General features: G+C 44.4%; 1 protein-coding gene across 2 annotated transcripts in view; it reads left to right on the top strand.

The window, feature by feature from the left end:
• Positions 1–4,260: 4,260 nt before the first annotated feature.
• LOC119965033 (fibroblast growth factor 18-like) overlaps positions 4,261–17,690 on the top strand; it is a 113,446-nt gene continuing 100,016 nt past the window's right edge. The window contains exons 1-3 of one of the 2 annotated variants that reach the window (XM_038795244.1): positions 4,261–4,571; positions 5,153–5,189; positions 8,739–8,916. In XM_038795244.1, coding sequence (XP_038651172.1) covers positions 4,543–4,571; positions 5,153–5,189; positions 8,739–8,916 — 244 coding nt within the window. In that variant the 5' untranslated portion in view covers positions 4,261–4,542. Of the gene's footprint in view, positions 4,967–5,152; positions 5,190–8,738; positions 8,917–17,690 lie in introns of both variants that reach the window. The other variant, XM_038795243.1, reaches the window with a different exon arrangement.

Below are 17,690 nucleotides of genomic sequence, written 5' to 3'. Positions count from 1 at the left end.
TCTCGAAGCACTTCATTATGACTGAAGTCAGGGCCACCGGACGGTAGTCATTGAGGCATGTTACCTGGTTCTTCTTTGGCACCGGTATGATGGTGGTCTTCTTGAAGCAGATGGGGACCTCGGAGTGGAGTAGGGACAAGTTAAAGATGTCCACGAACACGTCTGCCAGCTGGTCTGTGCAGGCTCTGAGTGCACGACCAGGGATCCCATCCGGATCTGTTCAAGTGCTGTTGACATGGGGTTAAATATTGGTCAGCTGGGAATTGGTATCAGACTCACGATTGTCTCAGAGGCTAGAGAGCTATCAGTAAACCAGGATAAATAAGAATATTAGCCGGGGTTTAAGAACAGTTTTGAATAACCCAACCCAACCAATAATGGCAGAACCCTTGATGATGATCAAAACCACCTAATCAGACAATGTGTGAAAGACATCTCCCCAGAGCTGCCAAACCCAAGAGCTAGATTCTGATTGGATGAACCGAGCAAACAAACCTTGGATAATCCTGATAGGAAGAGGGGCAATTGTCATTGTTATGGGCCTTATATTCAGGGCCAGTATCATATATCCTTCTATTGGGAAACCTGCTGGTAGCAGATAATACACACACACTCACACACACACCTATATGCATTAACAGGCATGCACACACATCCAGGCACACAAGCATACTTATATACATTAACAGGCAGGCTCACACACACAGGCACTCACACACTTAGACACAGGCGCATATACACATTCAAACACACGCACAAACACATTAACAGGCACAAACACACTTATACACAGGCACACACACACAGAGGCACAACCACAGGTGTACACACAATACTACAACTCACAAAGGCACATGCAAAGACACACCTATGCAAAATGAAGGTCCGGCACACATTTTATTTATATAACTTGAATTATTCAGATTATTGAACCAGCTTGTGGAAGTTTATTTTCCCCAGAACACTTTAGATCTGGAATGAATCCTATGATATGAAAACTTGAATTCAACAAATTTTCCCAAACTTTGCCCCGCTTTGCTTTTGCGAAGTGTTGGTTCTCTTTAAGATAACATACTTTCTCCAAATGCTTGGAGGTGAATTTGTTTCTGAAGTTTAGGCTTATTATACTGGTATCTAGAGACCCATTCATAACTTGGATGGTACAGGATAGGTATGAGGGGAGTAATCATTATGATTCAGAACAGATCCCAAGTAGAGATTAGATATAGTGAGTAAAATAACAAATTAAACTGTTGCAAAGCATTTCAAACAATGCTCCAAAACAGACCGGAGAAGCCAGGTCACAAATCGATCACAATCCCATTGAATGTTGGCACAGGCCAAGGGGCTGAATAGCTTTCTGCTCTTTCTGTGTTCCCAGAGCTTCAAATAACAGAGTGTAGGATAGTGGAATGCTTGCATTTTTAATTGTAAATTTTCCACTTTGGACATGTTTGGGAAATTGTGTTGAAAATGCATTTGACATTGTGCTGGTTAGGTAATGGCTCACCTTTCTGCTGGAATTTATTTACATAATCGCCAACAAAAATCTCCCATGGACCAGTACAATGAACCATTGGAATAGAATGGAATAATTTATATTTCTCTTCATTAAAAAGTGCAGTTTGATACAATTGAGAATGGTAACCTGATGCAGTTTTACATAGACATAGACATAGAATTTACAGTGCAGAAGGAGGCCATCGAGTCTGCACCGGCTCCTGGAAAGAGCACTCTACCCAAGGTTAACACCTCCACCCTATCCCCATAACCCAATAACCCCACCCAACACTAAGGGCAATTTTGGACACTAAGGGCAATTTATCATGGCCAATCCACCTAACCTGCACATCTTTGGACTGTGGGAGGAAACCGGAGCACCCAGAGGAAACCCACGCACACACGGGGAGGATGTGCAGACTCCGCACAGACAGTGACCCAAGCCGGAATCAAACCTGGGAACCTGGAACCCTGGAACTGTGAAGCGATTGTGCTTTTATTAATGGAGATGAAAATGAGTGGCAGCATGGTGGCGCAGTGGTTAGCACTGCTGTCTCACGGCGCTGAGGTCCCAGGTTCGATCCCGGTCCTGGGTCACTGGCCATGTGGAGTTTGCACATTCTCCCCGTGTTTGCGTGGGTCTCGCCCCCACAACCCAAAGATGTGCAGGGTAAGTGGATTGGCCACGCTAAATTGCCCCTTAATTGGAAGAAATGAATTGGTTACTCTAAATTTAATTTTTAAAATGGAGATGTAAAATGGATTTACCTCAAAAGTACGCATTTTTAGTAAAATTGCCCAATTCTCTACTTTTGGGTATCTGGCTTTTATATCACTGAAAATGAACCATTTAGTAATTTAATTTGTGTACACTGGTGCACTGGTTCAGAATAAAATAAGAACTTTAAAACGCTCTTAAAACATGCTATGCACCTAAGAAAAGGAATTCAGTTGCAATTAAGGGCTGGTTTAGCTCAGAAGGCTAGACAGCTGGTTTGTGATGCAGAACAAGGCCAGTAGCACGGGTTCAATGCCCATACTAGCTGACCCGAACAGGCGCCGGAATGTGGCGACTAGGGGCTTTTCACAGTAACTTCATACTTGCGACAATAAAAGGTTATTATTATTATTCTGACTTGGAGTTGTGGCCAGTTTTGTGGGTACGGTCTGACACAGGTAGATTAAAAGTTCAACTATAGTACAAAGGATCACACAAAACACAAGCAGAAATGGCTTTAGGCTTAACACATTAATATAAGGGGGGACACGGTGACACAGTGGTTAGCACTGCTGCCTCACAGCGCCAGGGACTCGGGTTCAATTCCAGCCTTGGCTGACTGTCTGTGTGGAGTTTGTAAGTTCTCCCCGTGTCTGCGTGGGTTTCCTCCCACAGTCCAATGATGTGCAGGTTTGGGGGATAGGGCGGGGGAGTTGGCTCAGGTAGGGTGCTCGTTCAAAGGGTCGGGCTAAATGGCCTCCTGATGAACTGCAGGGATTCTATGGTTCAATGGATTAAAATTCCTCAATCTAGACTGGTTTGGTCAATTCCATTGACTTGCTTGGATATTACTGGTATACATGAGGAGGAACTCTATTCTTAAATATAGGCCTCAAACTTAAACATTTTTTCTTTGAGTAATTATTTATCTGGCGTCCAATATTCCAATATGTCCTTACAGCTCACCTGCTTCTGGAAACTTATTTGAAAATGTGTCAATTTTTGTTGGTTTTGTCTCCAAAAATGCATCATTTGTATGCTTGTAAACTAATTTTGAATTGATAATTAGAAGGGTCTGGGACACTGAGCTGAATATATCAGGTGTATGGGGAAGATGACAGATGCAATTTCCTTGCAAGAATATATTCACTAATTTTCTGACATTTTCAGTCTCCAGTTCACAACCCAGAGTGTCTGATATCCTCTGACCCCAATATCCTGGCAGTTCTCACAGCCCTGTGAGTTTCTCTGCCTTTCTCTCTCTCTGTGTCCTTCTTCCTGTCTGTCTCATTATTCTCCCTGTTCCATTTAGTTCCCTCTGGTCTGTCTAGCTTGCCTGTCTCTGCTCCCTGCATTATTTAGCATTGCCTCCTTCTCTGTTTTTCCTCCCAGCTTTAGTTGCTCATCTCTCTCTGTCTTTCCCTCTTCCTGTTTCTCTATGTTTTATTTATGAATCTTGTGTGTTTGTTCCTGTCTCTATCCGGCTCCAACTCAGGGTCAATTTTGACTTTATTACCCCCACCCCTTGCTTTATTTATTGCAGTGTCGCTCAACAAAGTAACTCAAATAGTCAAAACACCTCACTGGGAATTTTAAAGAGGAAAAACAAGCATAGTTCCTATTAGAAAAAATCTGTACTGACCAAAACAGAGAGAGAGAGAAAGGGACTGGAATGAGATCTGACCAGTTAGCACTGATGTCAGTCATGCTCACAGGAGAGGGGCAGGGGAGGTCAGTGTCAGCTCTACAAGCAGCATTAAACGGAGCACCCACAAGACTCTCTCTCATTCCTGGAATGAATATTTCATTATCGTCTTTCTTTACTGATATAAATCTATAATGTTGTTCCTGTGAGTTTCTCTCTCTGTTCTGCCCTGAGATAGCGGAATGCCGGTCGCTGCTGTGGGGGGGGGGGGGGGGAGGGGGTCATGTTGAGAGGGAGATGGGGTTGATGTGATAGGACGGGACGGAGAAGGCAAAGGGGCTCTCACAGACAGAGTGACACCGGCTGGGCTGGACAACTCCAGGCGATTGCAGGCAGCTCTGCTGGGATGTGGAATTGGCATGGTCCGGATTGACGTGGGGTGGAGAAGGAAGGCAGTCTGTCACACCTCTTTCTCTACCTTGCTGTGTGTGTGTGTGTGTTTGTGTGTGTTCATCCTACAAGCACACATGGTGAATTAATCAGAAGGTAAAGCGAGAGAGAGAGAGAGAGAGAGGATCGAATCTCGGATCAAGGGATAAAAGGAAATAAAAAGACCGTCAGAGTAAAGTATTCGCCTGGGCTGCACCTTTTATCCAGGGATTATTTCACGTGCAAGGAGATGCATTCTGCAAGCTGTTTTGTTGAAGGGTGGGTCCCCTGAATGGAATTGATCGAGGGAAGGCTGCTGTTTAAATGAGCTGGAGGAGCCGATTACCTTCCACCTCTGGGCGCTGCACACAAGGTTGGTTGATGCCGCTGTGAGGAGCTTTGAGACACCCTTCGCTTCACCTCCTGCCTCTTCACAGCAGCACCAAATCCCAGAAGGGAGACCTGACTCCCCCACACTCCAGTCCTTCAGGTGGCACCGAGCAGCAGTCGGACGGATTGACCGCTTTTAATTTATTTCTGCCCCTTTTATTTTGTTGTTGTTGTTTGTTTTCGCTCTCCTCTTGCAATCGTTATCAGATTTTTTATTTTTTTTAAATTTATACCCTTTGAACATCCAGAGCTATGAACCCGGCCTGTTCAACGTTCATTTGCCTGTAAGCATCTTGCAACTTTCTGACCGAGTTACTGTTTTAATTTATGATTGTATTGGTACTTCTAATGCTATTTTATTGAAGGGGGAAGGGGGTCTGCTTTTAAGGCGAAATTAAATGAAATTTGCAGCGAAGCATGAGTGTCTGGCAGTGCGAAACACTTATTTTTTTGTATCTTCTCTCATTCAGATATTTACACGTGTTGCTCCTGTGCTTTGGGACCGAGGTAAGTATGATATGTTATTAAGCTTAGTATTTCCTGGTTTGAGTTAAGAATTGATGTTTGACAGGGCTGCAGAATGTTTAAAATAGCCATTCAATTCTCTCCCAGAATATAGCTCTGATCTGAGAATACAAGTCCATTCCGCAATTGGGTCGCACTTAATGTAATTGCAATTATTGTAAGGTATAAATCTTGTTCGTTTTCATTATACTAATGCAGTATTTTTAAAGGGACATTTTCCTTGCTGACCTGGCACTCGATCTGCTCATTTTTAAACAATGTGCAATCATTTTGTGGAACTAGGTGCGACCCTCAAAACAAAGAACAGTCTGAGTGAATATATATATAGAACTGGAATATTTCCAGATGCTTGCTTTTCAGCTTGGAGTAGTTTATAGACCAGGAACGCCATAGCCTGGGAGACTTATTTCTAATTCCTTGTTACAAAGTGGGTGGGGAGGGGAGGGAGGGGAAACCTTGGGTTCATTCTGCTAATGAGAAATCAATTTAAGATGATATTTGGAAACAAAAGGTGCTATATTCAAATAAAAGTCAGTGCTCTGAGAATCGGTGCAGACTGACTGTAAACATTCCTGGGAAGCTGAGCCAACTCTGCACCTGCCCCACTGAAAGAAATGGGCCCAATTTGGGAACCGGAAGCCAAAGAGGTTTTTGCAATAGTGAGGGTCTCTGAAAAAGATAAAGACTAAGGTTTATACAAGGGACAGTGACATAAATTACCAGATCATCTGGTTTTAGTTGGCTGAGGCCACGTCAGAACTTCTTAACTCTTCTTCTAATGGTGTCAGATAGATATTTTTATACCTAACTGAGAAGGATGATGTGACTCTCATCCAAAATAGGGGCTGTCACATTTCCTCAGGAATGTGCAAGGCTGTATGCTGCAGTCCCAGGAGTGGAGTTTGAACCCAAAAAATTAGATAGCTGGAGGATCAATAGAATTCCTACAGTGCAGAAGGAGGTCATTCAGCCCATTGAGTCTGCACTGACTCTCCGAAAGACCACCCGACCTAGGCTCACTCCCCCCACCCTATCCCTGTAACCCCACCTAACCTGCACATCTTTGGACCATAAGGGAAAATTTAACATGGCCAATCCACCTAACTTGCACATTTAGGATTGTGGGTGGAAACCGGAGTGCCCGAAGGAAATGCATGCAGACAAAGGGAGAACATGCAAACTCCACACAGGCAGACACCTGAGGTTGGAATTGAACCCGGGTCCCTGGCGCTGTGAGGCAGCAGTGCTAACCACTGTGCTACCGCGCGCCCCCATGTACACTGTATCAGACCGAGACTCAAATTAAAACCGAGCAGATAGTTTTATTTAACATTAAACAGATAAATGAATAGTATTCACTAGAAACAGAATATTTACAGTAATTGCAAGCCTTACTATCCTCCAAGTGTCAAAAATCAAAAGATGCTTTTCTTGTGCAAACCCTCATGGTAAATTAGAACCTCATTAGCTCGTGTCTCAGTTGCTAGACCTCCACGCTCTGAGTGGAAAGGTTGTGGATAATGTTATACTCCATAGATTGTAGTACATAATCCATGCAGACAAACCAATGCAGCGGCAAGCTGAGGTGCTGCCATTCCAAAGAGCTATCCAACCAAATGAAGTTTGCCATCTTAGGTGAAAATCGCTTATTGTCACAAGTAGGCTTCAAATGAAGTTACTGTGAAAAGCCCCTTATCGCCACATTCCGGCGCCTGTTCAGGGAGGCTGGTACAGGAAGTAAATATTCCTGGTATGCTGGCCTACAGCGATCCCTGGAGTAATCCAGGACACACAAAGATAAATGTTGGGTTTCGGACGGTATTTAAAATGCTCAACAATGGGTCCCAGCTGGACAGGCCATGGGAACACGTCCTCAATCAGTCCCACAAGGAGATCAATGAATGAAAGATACGCGTGAGAGTTATCATAATCTCTCAACCAACATTTAAAAAGTACAGGTTATCTGATCATTGTCACATTGCTGTTGTGGGAGCTTGCCTTGCACACATTGGCTGCTGTGTTTCCGCGAGTGCAAGTAATTACACAACTGAAAGTATGCCACCATGGCACAGTGGTTAGCACAGCTGCCTCACAGCGCCAGGGACCTAGGTTCAATTTTGGCCTCGGGTGACTGTCTGTGTAGGGTTTGCACGTTCTCTCCATGTCTGCGTGGGTATCATCCCACAGTCGAAAATATGCAGGTTAGGTGATTGGCCATTATAAATTGCCCCTTCGTGTCCAAAAGGTTAGGTGGAGTTACTGAGTTACGTGGATAGGGTGATGGCATGGGCCTGGGTAGGGTGCTCTTTCAGAGGGCCGTGCAGATTCGATGGGCCAAATGGTCTCCTTCTACACTGTAGGGATACTATGATTCTATGTCAATGGCTGCAAAGAATTTAGGGACGTTCGGATGTCATAAAATAAGGATGTGGTAGTGACCAGGCAATGTGTTTTAGTAATGAGGGATAAGAAGTAGCAGGACATCAGGAGAAATGACCTAAGATAAAAGCAAATTACTACAAATACTGGAATCTGAAACAAAACAGAAAATGCTGGACAATCTCAGCAGGTCTGACAGTATCTGCGGAGAGAGAAGGGAGCTAATGTTTCGAGTCTGGGTGACTCTTTGTTGTGGAAGAAAGGACCTGTTCTTCAAATAGTTCTGTGGGATCCTTCATATGCACCTGAGAAAGCAGATGGAGCCTCAGTTTAACATCTCACCCAAAATATTTAATCTTTGGCAGTGCAACACCCCACAGTACTGCACTCAATTGTTTTTCTGGAATGGGGCCTTGAACCCACATCCTTCCAAATTTGAGCAAAAAGTGCTACCAGCTGAACCACAGCAACAGAGGAAAGTCCCACAGAAATTTATATATACAACTCAAATGTAACCGAATGTCCAAGGCTGTTTCACAGCAATATGGTCAAGCAAAATTTGACAGCAAGCCACATAAGATAATAATAGGACAAGTTTTGTCAAAAGAAGTAGACATTGCAGAGAATCTTAAAGACAGAAAGAGAGGTAAGGAGAATTATGGGGGGAATTCCAGAGTTTATGGCCAAGGCAGTTAAGACACTGCCAGAAATTGTGCAGCAATTAAAATCAGAGATGTTCAAGAGATAATCCGAAACACAATGGGAATTTGAAACACAAAGAGATCAGCCAGGGGCTTAATAAATGGTAGAGCTGACTCGAGGGGCCGAAGGTCTATTTCTGCTCCTGATCCATATGTTCAGAGGGCAGAATTAGATGAGTACTGATATCTCAGAAGGTTATGTCGCTGAAGGATATTACAGAGATAGAGAGGGAAGAGGCCATGAAAATATTTGAAAACGAGGATGAGAATTTAAAAATCGGGGTAATGCTTAGCTGGGAGTCAGAGTAGGCCAATGCATACAGGGGTGATCAAGGAACAATACTTTGTGTTAGTACACATAGTTCCAGTGACCACAGGTTTACTGAGGGTAGAATAGACAACCTTTCCTTTATTTTTGCTTTGACTGTTGGTCTCTTTTTTTCTTCCGCAGGCCTCACTGGAGGAGGACACGGATTTCAGGCCTCATGTGGAGAATCACACCAGGTTGAGGGATGACACAAGTCGCAAGTATGTGCGCTTGTACCAGTTGTACAGCCGCACCAGTGGCAAACACCTGCAAGTCCTGGGGAGAAGGATCAGTGCCAAAGGCGAAGATGGGAATAAGTATGGTAAGAACTAGCTAATAGAAGCAGCTCAGGGCTGGCTGAAGCTGCATAAATGACAGCTGTGAGATTCTCAGTTGCCAGCTGTTTACCTGAGGCATCTCCTGGCATCACAAATAAAAATGCATAAACATTGGTTGGCATTTAGTGTCGGTAATGCCACCTGCAGGCGTGATCAGGTGACATAAAAATAATATTCGATTTTTCTCCTATCATGTTTTCTCATATTGTCTCACTATCCCTTGAGAGGGAGAGAAACCATTCCCAGCATTTATCCTCCCAGTTTACATGTGTGATGAGAGGTTGGTTTGGGAAATGGGAGGATGGATCTCATTTGGACCTTTGGTGAAGTTAGGACAACTGATCGGCCCAACTGAAATAAGACAATGGATTATGTTTGTGAATAGGTTACGCACTTGAACTATTTTTAAAGAGCAATGAGTGAACTTGTGTTGGTATTGCAATTTCTATGGCCCTAGAATAATTCAGTGAGCTTCAAAGACAAGGAAGTTGCTAATACTGCTGCTGTGTAAACAAAAATGGCACAGAGCAAATTTCCACAAGCAGTAAGCGGGATAAATGTTGTATTAGTCTGCTTTTTGTGACATTGCATGAATGTTGGCCAGGATACCAGGCAGAACCCCTTTGCTTCCCATCAACTAGCTTCTTTGGATCTTGTCATCCATCTGAACAACAGGTGGTTTAATATCTCATCCAAAAAGACAGCTCCCAAAGATAAACACTAACCACAATACGCAGTGGAATTTCTGTACCAAGCTCTTAGTGAAGGCTTTTAAATTTTCAACCTTGGGAGGACGAGGGATGGGGGGGCAGTGGCTTTGAGAAACTTTAACAGGAAGAAGGAGAATGCATTTTGTTTGTCTATTACGCTTTTTCGTTAATCCTGAAATAGTTGGGGAAGATTTCCTCTGGTTTCCTATAGCCTTCGTTGAGCCAACGTGCACTCCAATCACAATCCAGCAGAGGTCATTCGAACAAGAGCAGGAAAAGGGACCTTGGCTCAGATATTTTTACAAATCTGGGGTGTTGCATCCAATAGTGGTACCACTGTTGCTGTTCGCCAGCAGAGGGCACCTGTCTTTGCCGAGAGCTTGGATGAAACCTTTTCTGAAATGTAGATGTCAGTACCTGGTATATATACACTGACGTGTCTCTGTACTGAATGCCTCTGTACGGAATATCGAGCTGACATTCAGTGTTTAGGCTCATGCATGGAAAGAGTCACTCGGAAAAGAGGTTCCAGGGAAGATGCCAGTAACAACTCAACACAAATCAGCAGGGAAAGTAAAGAGAATAAAATCTCAATGAGAAGCTGACTTGGCAGTGGAGTGGATGAACATTTAGACACATTCTTTCACCATGGGCTGTTAATTTGATAGCCTAAATAGGCAAGGAGGAACTTACAAAGCAGTAACCTTCGGAGTCACCTTGTTGCTTGAATAATTGACAACAAGTATAAATCTGATCAATTGGATCGATCAGTGGGTTTGAATGAGAGGCATAGGATCTTTGTTTTGTTCAACCAAAGCCTTGCACAAAAACGTGTGAAAAAGGACTTTTTCCACTTGTTCACAATTTTATTTCCGATGATTGTCCTAAATTAAGGACCCTCCCAAATTCTTGTGTTAGGTGTTAGAAACATCCAGTAATTGCCGGCTTTTGTTTGAAATGACTCGATTGTCAGCAGCACAGAGTGGCTATTGATTTCTTTTGTATGGCCTCCAAGGAGGCTGGACCGGTGAAACTCTTGTGACTGGATATTGATGCAACAGCCACGATACTCTGACAGCAAGAATGCCATCTTGTGTTACACTGATATTTTTCAGTCTTGGCTTTATTTGTTCTTGGTAAGCATCAGCAGCATTCTGTTGTTTAGCTATTGTCTTGAATTTCTTCTGTCCTTTGTCTATCCTTTTACCTGTCCCATCTTCTAAAGGCATTGATTCTTGTTAGGGTTTCTGCTACACTCTTTCTCCGTCCTACCCTTCCAGCTCCTTCCTGCCCCACAGCCCACTCATTAGAGCATTTACGCATTCAGAAGAGCATCGCAGTCAAGCCAGATGATGTCCTCAGCTGACACCCTGGCTCTCCGACACACATTTACACTTTCCAGCAGGGGTCGCCAGACAGCAAAACTGCACTCCAATCCTGCTGGAACCTCTCCCCCTCATCTCCCCTTAGGGCACTGAAACACTTCACTCTGGAGACATCATAACCCATCTTATCATTCCTCAGTGTATTCCACCCTGACAAAGGAAAGAGAAGGTAACAGACATGTCGTGCATTCACATTCCCTAATTGGATCCAATGTATTGTACCAAACCTGCCGTGTTGGCTTTTAACTCCTCACTTTGCCTAGCAGAGTGCAATGTTTTAAACCTTCCCCTCACTAAAGGCCAACTTAAAGCTGGGGTACATCCATAGAATCCTTACTGTGCAGAAGGAGGCCATTTGGCCCATCGTGAATGCACCAACACTCTGAAAGAGCACTCTACCTAGGTCCACTACCCCACCCTATACCCGTAACCCCATCTAACCTGCACACCTTTGTAAGGGGCAATTGATCATGGCCAATCCACCTAACCTGCAGATCTTTGAACTGTGTAAACTAGAGTACCTGGAGGAAACCCAGGCAGACATGGGAAGAAAATGCAAACTGCACACACAGTCACCCGAGGCCAGAATTGAACTCAGTTCCCTTGTGCTGTGAGGCAGCAATGCTAACCACTATGCTACCATGCTACCCTTATCAGTGATCCTATATCAGTGTCCAATAACTAACTCATGGCATTGTTCAAACTCCTTGTATGAGTCAATGTCACAGGTTATGTGAAAAGGGAGCTGTCACATTGAGGATGCCCTTTCCTACATAGATGCATCTTTATTCTCCTGGAGCCCCAAGAAATAATAACTATTTCTAAAATTGCGCAAGCTGGGAAGAGTTTACAAAATAGAACAAATAACAGGAACTCTGTGAGAAATTCCAGACAATCTGTACAGCAAAACTGTGTGACATATCTCCACATAAGTATAATATATCTAACAGACCTACAAGTACGCTAAGCACTATAATCTATATAGCAGAGGATGTGTGATGTATAGATTATTGGTAGGGAAGATACCATTCTGTTATCAATGTAACAGGATGCTATGTGATATATCTCAGTGTAATCACGTATAACAGAGCAGTGAATGATATATTCCAGTGCAAATTCTCTAACTCAGCTTTAAGTCATATATTGTTTACCAAACTGTCAGTTATATATCCTGGTGAAATCCAGATAACAGAACGGTGTGTGATATAAAAACAGAAAATACTGGACAATCTCAACAGGCCTAACAACACCTGTGGTGAGAGAAAGGAGCTAAAATTTTGAGTCTGGATGATTTGTGAGATATCCCATTCTACTGCAAAAAGTAAAGCTGTGTGTCCCAGGAAAATCTAGATAACAGCTAAGTGTGTGACTTACACCAGTGTAACAAACACAACAAAACAGTGTTTGACACATCCATGTGTAATCTATCAAAAAGGGTTATATGTACAATGTTTCAATGTGTTCTATAAGGTAGAATCATGAAAATCTTATTGTCACGAGTAGGCTTCAAATGAAGTTACTGTGAAAAGCCCCTAGTCGCCACATTCCGGCACCTAGATGTGTGATACCTTCCAGCATAGCCTGTTGTTACATGGTCCACAGTCTTGGAGCCTTCATTCTCCAGTAGTCCTCATACTATCCAAGGTTCAAATACTCTTTATAATTAACAGAACACAAAACAAGGCAACACAGCACATTGGATAGAACAATTCAGAGAAAACTATTCCTGCCTCTGTCAGCTTCCTTCATTTCTCTTGAGCCTTGTACGTTATGCTCAGCAGGTCGGGTAAAGTCTTCTTCTACTCCAGCTGCAATTACCTTTAAAGGTGAGGGGCGCGATTCTCCGCTGCCCACGACGGGTCGAAGAATAGCGGGAGGGCTTTCCCGACATTTTTCCCGACCTCCCGCTACTCTCCCCCCCCCACGGCCGCCCCACGACACGAATCGCTGCTCGCCATTTTTTACGGCGAACAGCGATTCTCCCCAGGCCGATGGGCCGAGTTCCCAGGCCTTTACGGCCGTTTTAACAAACGCAAACACACCTGCTCTCACCGTTCATGAAAACGGCCGCAAAGTGCCGTCCCGGACAACCATGGCACCGATTGGCACGGCCGCACCACGGCCGTGCCAAGGGTGGCATGGGCCTGCGATCAGTGGGCACCGATCGCGGGCAGCGGGTCCAATACCCGCACACTCTTTGTTCCTCCGCCGCCCCGCAGGATCAGTCCGCGGGGCGGCTGAGGGGCATGACGGCCCGCGCATGCGCGGGTTTGACGCATATGCGTGATGACATCATCCGCGCATGCGCGGGTTGGAGCCGTCTAACCCGCGCATGCGCGGTTGATGTCATCGTGCGCGTCAGCCGCCGTGACGCTTGGCGCGCGGGCTTAGCGACGGTCGCTAAGCCCACGATGCCGTGCTTCACGGGGCCGCGCTGCTAGCCCCTCCCGGGGGGGAGAATCGGTCCCGGGAGGGGGCACGGAGGCTGCCGTGAAACACGGCCAGTTTCACGGCAGCCTTTACGGCTCTCCGCATTTGCGGAGAATCGCGCCCGAGGTACTTAAATGACCCAAGTCCATGGCTGCCGTGCGGCTCTTAGTGGCCCTACTACACACCTCTACTGGCTCTTGTAGCCTCTGCCAAGGTGCTATATCAGTAAAGTCATCCGTGTTTCAAAGCTAGTAAGTAAAGTTGCTATAGTCCCAGATGACCATAGGCTGCTTTCCCCTTTGAGGGGGAAAGCTGACTGGTGGTGATTTAACCTAAGGATCACCACACCTAAGGCAAGGGTCAAGGTGGGCCTTCATGGATAACCTCAGCCAGCTGTTGGTCCTGCTCTGCATCATAAGCCAACTGTGCTAAACCTGCTCCTCTAATGTAGTGTAATTTACATAACAAACTGAGAATGAGATATCTTGGTATAACCTATATAGTAGACTTTCAATATAATGCTCTAACAGGACTGTGTTTGATATATCACAATATAACTGATAGAACAGTGGGTGAGATATCCCAGTGTAATCTATAAAATACAATTGGGAAGTAATGTAGCACTATGTTATGTATATATAATAAATTGTTTGTGTTATCTATGCAATGGCCTTTGATATAGCCCACAGTAACTGATACTACAGAACCAGCTGCTTATATCGACATAATAGACATGTATGTGATATATCCCAGTGTAATCTATAGAACAATAATGTGGGTGATATATTACTGTCTAGCTAATTTATCTGTTCATGGAATGTGAGTGCCACTGACAAAACTAGTATTTATTACTCATCCTGGTTCTACCTACACACATTCTGGTGGTAAATATAGGGGGGATGTCAGAGGTAGGTTCTTTACCCAGAGAGTAGTGGGGGCATGGAATGCACTACCCGTGGAAGTAGTTGAGTCAGAAACATTAGGGACCTTCAAGCGGCTATTGGATAGGTACATGGATTACGGTAGAATGATGGGGTGTAGATTAATTTGTTCTTAATCTAGGACAAAAGTTCAGCACAACATTGTGAGCCGAAGGGCCTGTTCTGTGCTGGATTTGCTATGTTCTATCCCTACTTGGCTGTGGGAAGGTGTTGGTAAACCCCCTCTTTGAATCGTTGCAGTCCATTTGGTAAAAGGATATCCACAGTGCTGCTAGGGAAGCAGTTCCACATTTTTGACCCAGCAACAGCGAAGGAAGGCAACTTAGTTCCAGGTCAGGCTGGTTTGTGCATTTGAGGGAATCTTGCATTTGGTGGTGTTCTCGTGCATCTGCTGCCCATGTTATTCTAGGTGGTAGATGTCACGGATTTGGAAGGTGCTGTCAAAGGAGGCTTGGAGAGTTGCTGCAGTCTGTTTAGTAGATGGTAGACACTGCTGACACTGTGCGCTGGCGGTGGGGGAGAGAATATTTAAGGTGGTGGTGGATGGGGTTCTAATCAGGTGGGCTGCTTTGTCCTGGATAGTGAAGAGCTTCTTGAGTGTTGTTAAAAGTTGCATGGATCAAGGTAAGTGGAGAGTATTTAATCACATTCCTGACTTGCACCTTGTGGGCAGGCTGTGGGGAGTCAGGAAATGACTTACTAACCACATAACTCCCAGCCTCTGACCTGCTCTTGTAGCCACGTTATTTATATGACTGGTCTAGTTAATTTTCTTGTCAATGGTGACCCCAGAATGTTGATTTTACATTACAGAGTTCTGAGTAATCTAGATGGTGTAACCTACATAACAGAAGGCTGTGTGATATAGAACATAGAACATAGAACAGTACAGCACAGAACAGGCCCTTCGGCCCTCGATGTTGTGCCCAGCCATGATCACCCTACTCAAACCCACGTATCCACCCTATACCCGTAACCCAACAACCCCCCCTTTAACCTTACTTTTTTAGGACACTACGGGCAATTTAGCATGGCCAATCCACCTAACCCGCACATCTTTGGACTGTGGGAGGAAACCGGAGCACCCGGAGGAAACTCACGCACACACGGGGAGGACGTGCAGACTCCTCACAGACAGTGACCCAACCGGGAATCGAACCTGGGACCCTGGAGCTGTGAAGCACTTATGCTAACCACCATGCTACCGTGCTGCCCCTAGGAGTGATATATCGCTCCAATATATATATAATAATTGTAGATTCACGATTCAGTCTTTGTTGTATAACTGTATATGAGATATTGCAGTGTAATCGATTTAATAGATAGTATGGGAGGAATTATAGTGAAATATATAAAGCAGAATCAATATTGCATAATTGAATGACATATTCCAATGTTTTTTGCTCACCACAGACGTAAGACTTGGTTTGTAATTCCCAAGGATTTCCCTATTCTTGAACAGGGGGACAATATTCGCCTCCCTCCAATCATCCGGTACTACTCCAGTGGAGGGTGAGAATGCAAAGATTATCGCCAAAGGTGTAGCAATCTCCTCCCTCGCTTCCCATAGTAACCTTGAGTATTTCCAGTCTAGCCCAGGGGACTCATCTATCCTGATGCTTTTCAAAGTTTTCAGCACATCCTCCTTAATATCGACCTGTTTGAGCCTATTAACCTGGTTCACGCAAGGGCAGCACGGTGGCGCAGTGAGTAACACTGCAGCCTCAGGGCGCCGAGGTCCCAGGTTCGATCCCGGCTCTGGGTCACTGTCCGTGTGGAGTTTGCACATTCTCCCCGTGTCTGCGTGGGTTTCGCCCCCACAACCCAAAAGATGTGAAGGGTAGGTGGATTGGCCACGCTAAATTGCCCCTCAATTGGAAAAATGAATTGGGTACACTAAATTTATAAAAAAAAAAGAAAAAAACCAAAAAAAAAAAAATCTGGTTCACGCTGTTCTCACGAGCAACAAGGTCCCTCTCTCTAGTGAATACTAAAGCAGAATATTCTACTCTGATTACACTGAGACATTACAGTGTAATCCGTATTACGGAGATATGTGCAATGTGTTTCAATGTGGACATGATTTACTAGCTGTTCACGACTGCAGGAGATTCTGATCCCTTGCGGGTGCACAGGTTTCCCGGTGACGAGGGGTGCTATCCCCGGGAAATCCCATTGCCAACGGCAGTGATGGTAGAGCCTGCTGGCTGGCTGCCTTCGCTGCTGAAAAACATGTGGAGGGGTGGTCGGTAAATCCTGCCCTAAATGACTCATATGCAAGTGCAGCATGCAATAAAGACAAATTGTACGTCGGCCTTCATAGCGAGAGGATTCGAGTACAGGAGCGGGGATGTCTCCTGCAGTTATACAGGGTCTTGGTGAGGCCACACCTGGAATATTGTGTGAAGTTTTGATCTTCTTATCTGAGGAAGGATGTTCTTGCTCTGGAAGGAATTCAGCAAAAGTTTACCAGACTGATTCCTGGGATGACGGGACTGACGTATGGGGAGAAATTAAGTTGGTTATGATTATATTCACTGGGGTTGAGAAGAGTAAGGGGGGTTCTCATAGAAACCTTTAAAATTCTAACTAGACTAGACAGGGTAGATACAGGAAGGATGTTCCCAATGGCGGGGAAGTCCAGAACCAGGGGTCACAGTGTGAGGATGTGGGATAGATCATTTATGACTGAAATGAGAAGTTTCTTCACCCAGAGAGTGGTGAGCCTGTGGAATTTGCTGCCACAGAAAGCAACTGAGGCCATAAAATTATACGTTTTCAAGAAGCAGTTCAATATAGCTCTTGGGGCAAAAGGGATCAAAGGATATGGGCGAAGGAAGGCTTTTGAGTTGGATGACCAACCATGATCATAATAAATGGTGGGGCAGGCTCGAAGGGCCAAATGGCCTCCTCCTGCTCCGAGTCTCATGTTTCTCAATGTATGTAATATTGTAATGTAATCTATATAACAGAACTTTAAGTGATATATTCTGCATGATGTAATTGTTTGTGCCGCCCCAATGTAATTTATGGAACAGAGTAGCATGCAATATCCAGTGTGACTTATATAACAGATTTGGTTGTGACAGAACTGTGAATGAGATACCTACGAGACATTTATTGCAATCTACAATACATAACAAAAATGTACATTTAATCTACAATGTAAACTAAATAAGTGAACTTTGATGTGTTATCTAGAAGGGAAGTATGTATGATGTAATCATGTACAGAGCTGCATGTGATATATTCCAGTTTAATTTTAATAACTGAGCTCTATATAACATAATTA

Source organism: Scyliorhinus canicula, chromosome 4, assembly GCF_902713615.1.
Source record: "Scyliorhinus canicula chromosome 4, sScyCan1.1, whole genome shotgun sequence".
NCBI lineage: Eukaryota > Metazoa > Chordata > Chondrichthyes > Carcharhiniformes > Scyliorhinidae > Scyliorhinus > Scyliorhinus canicula.
This window is presented reverse-complemented; position numbering and strand designations above follow the sequence as displayed.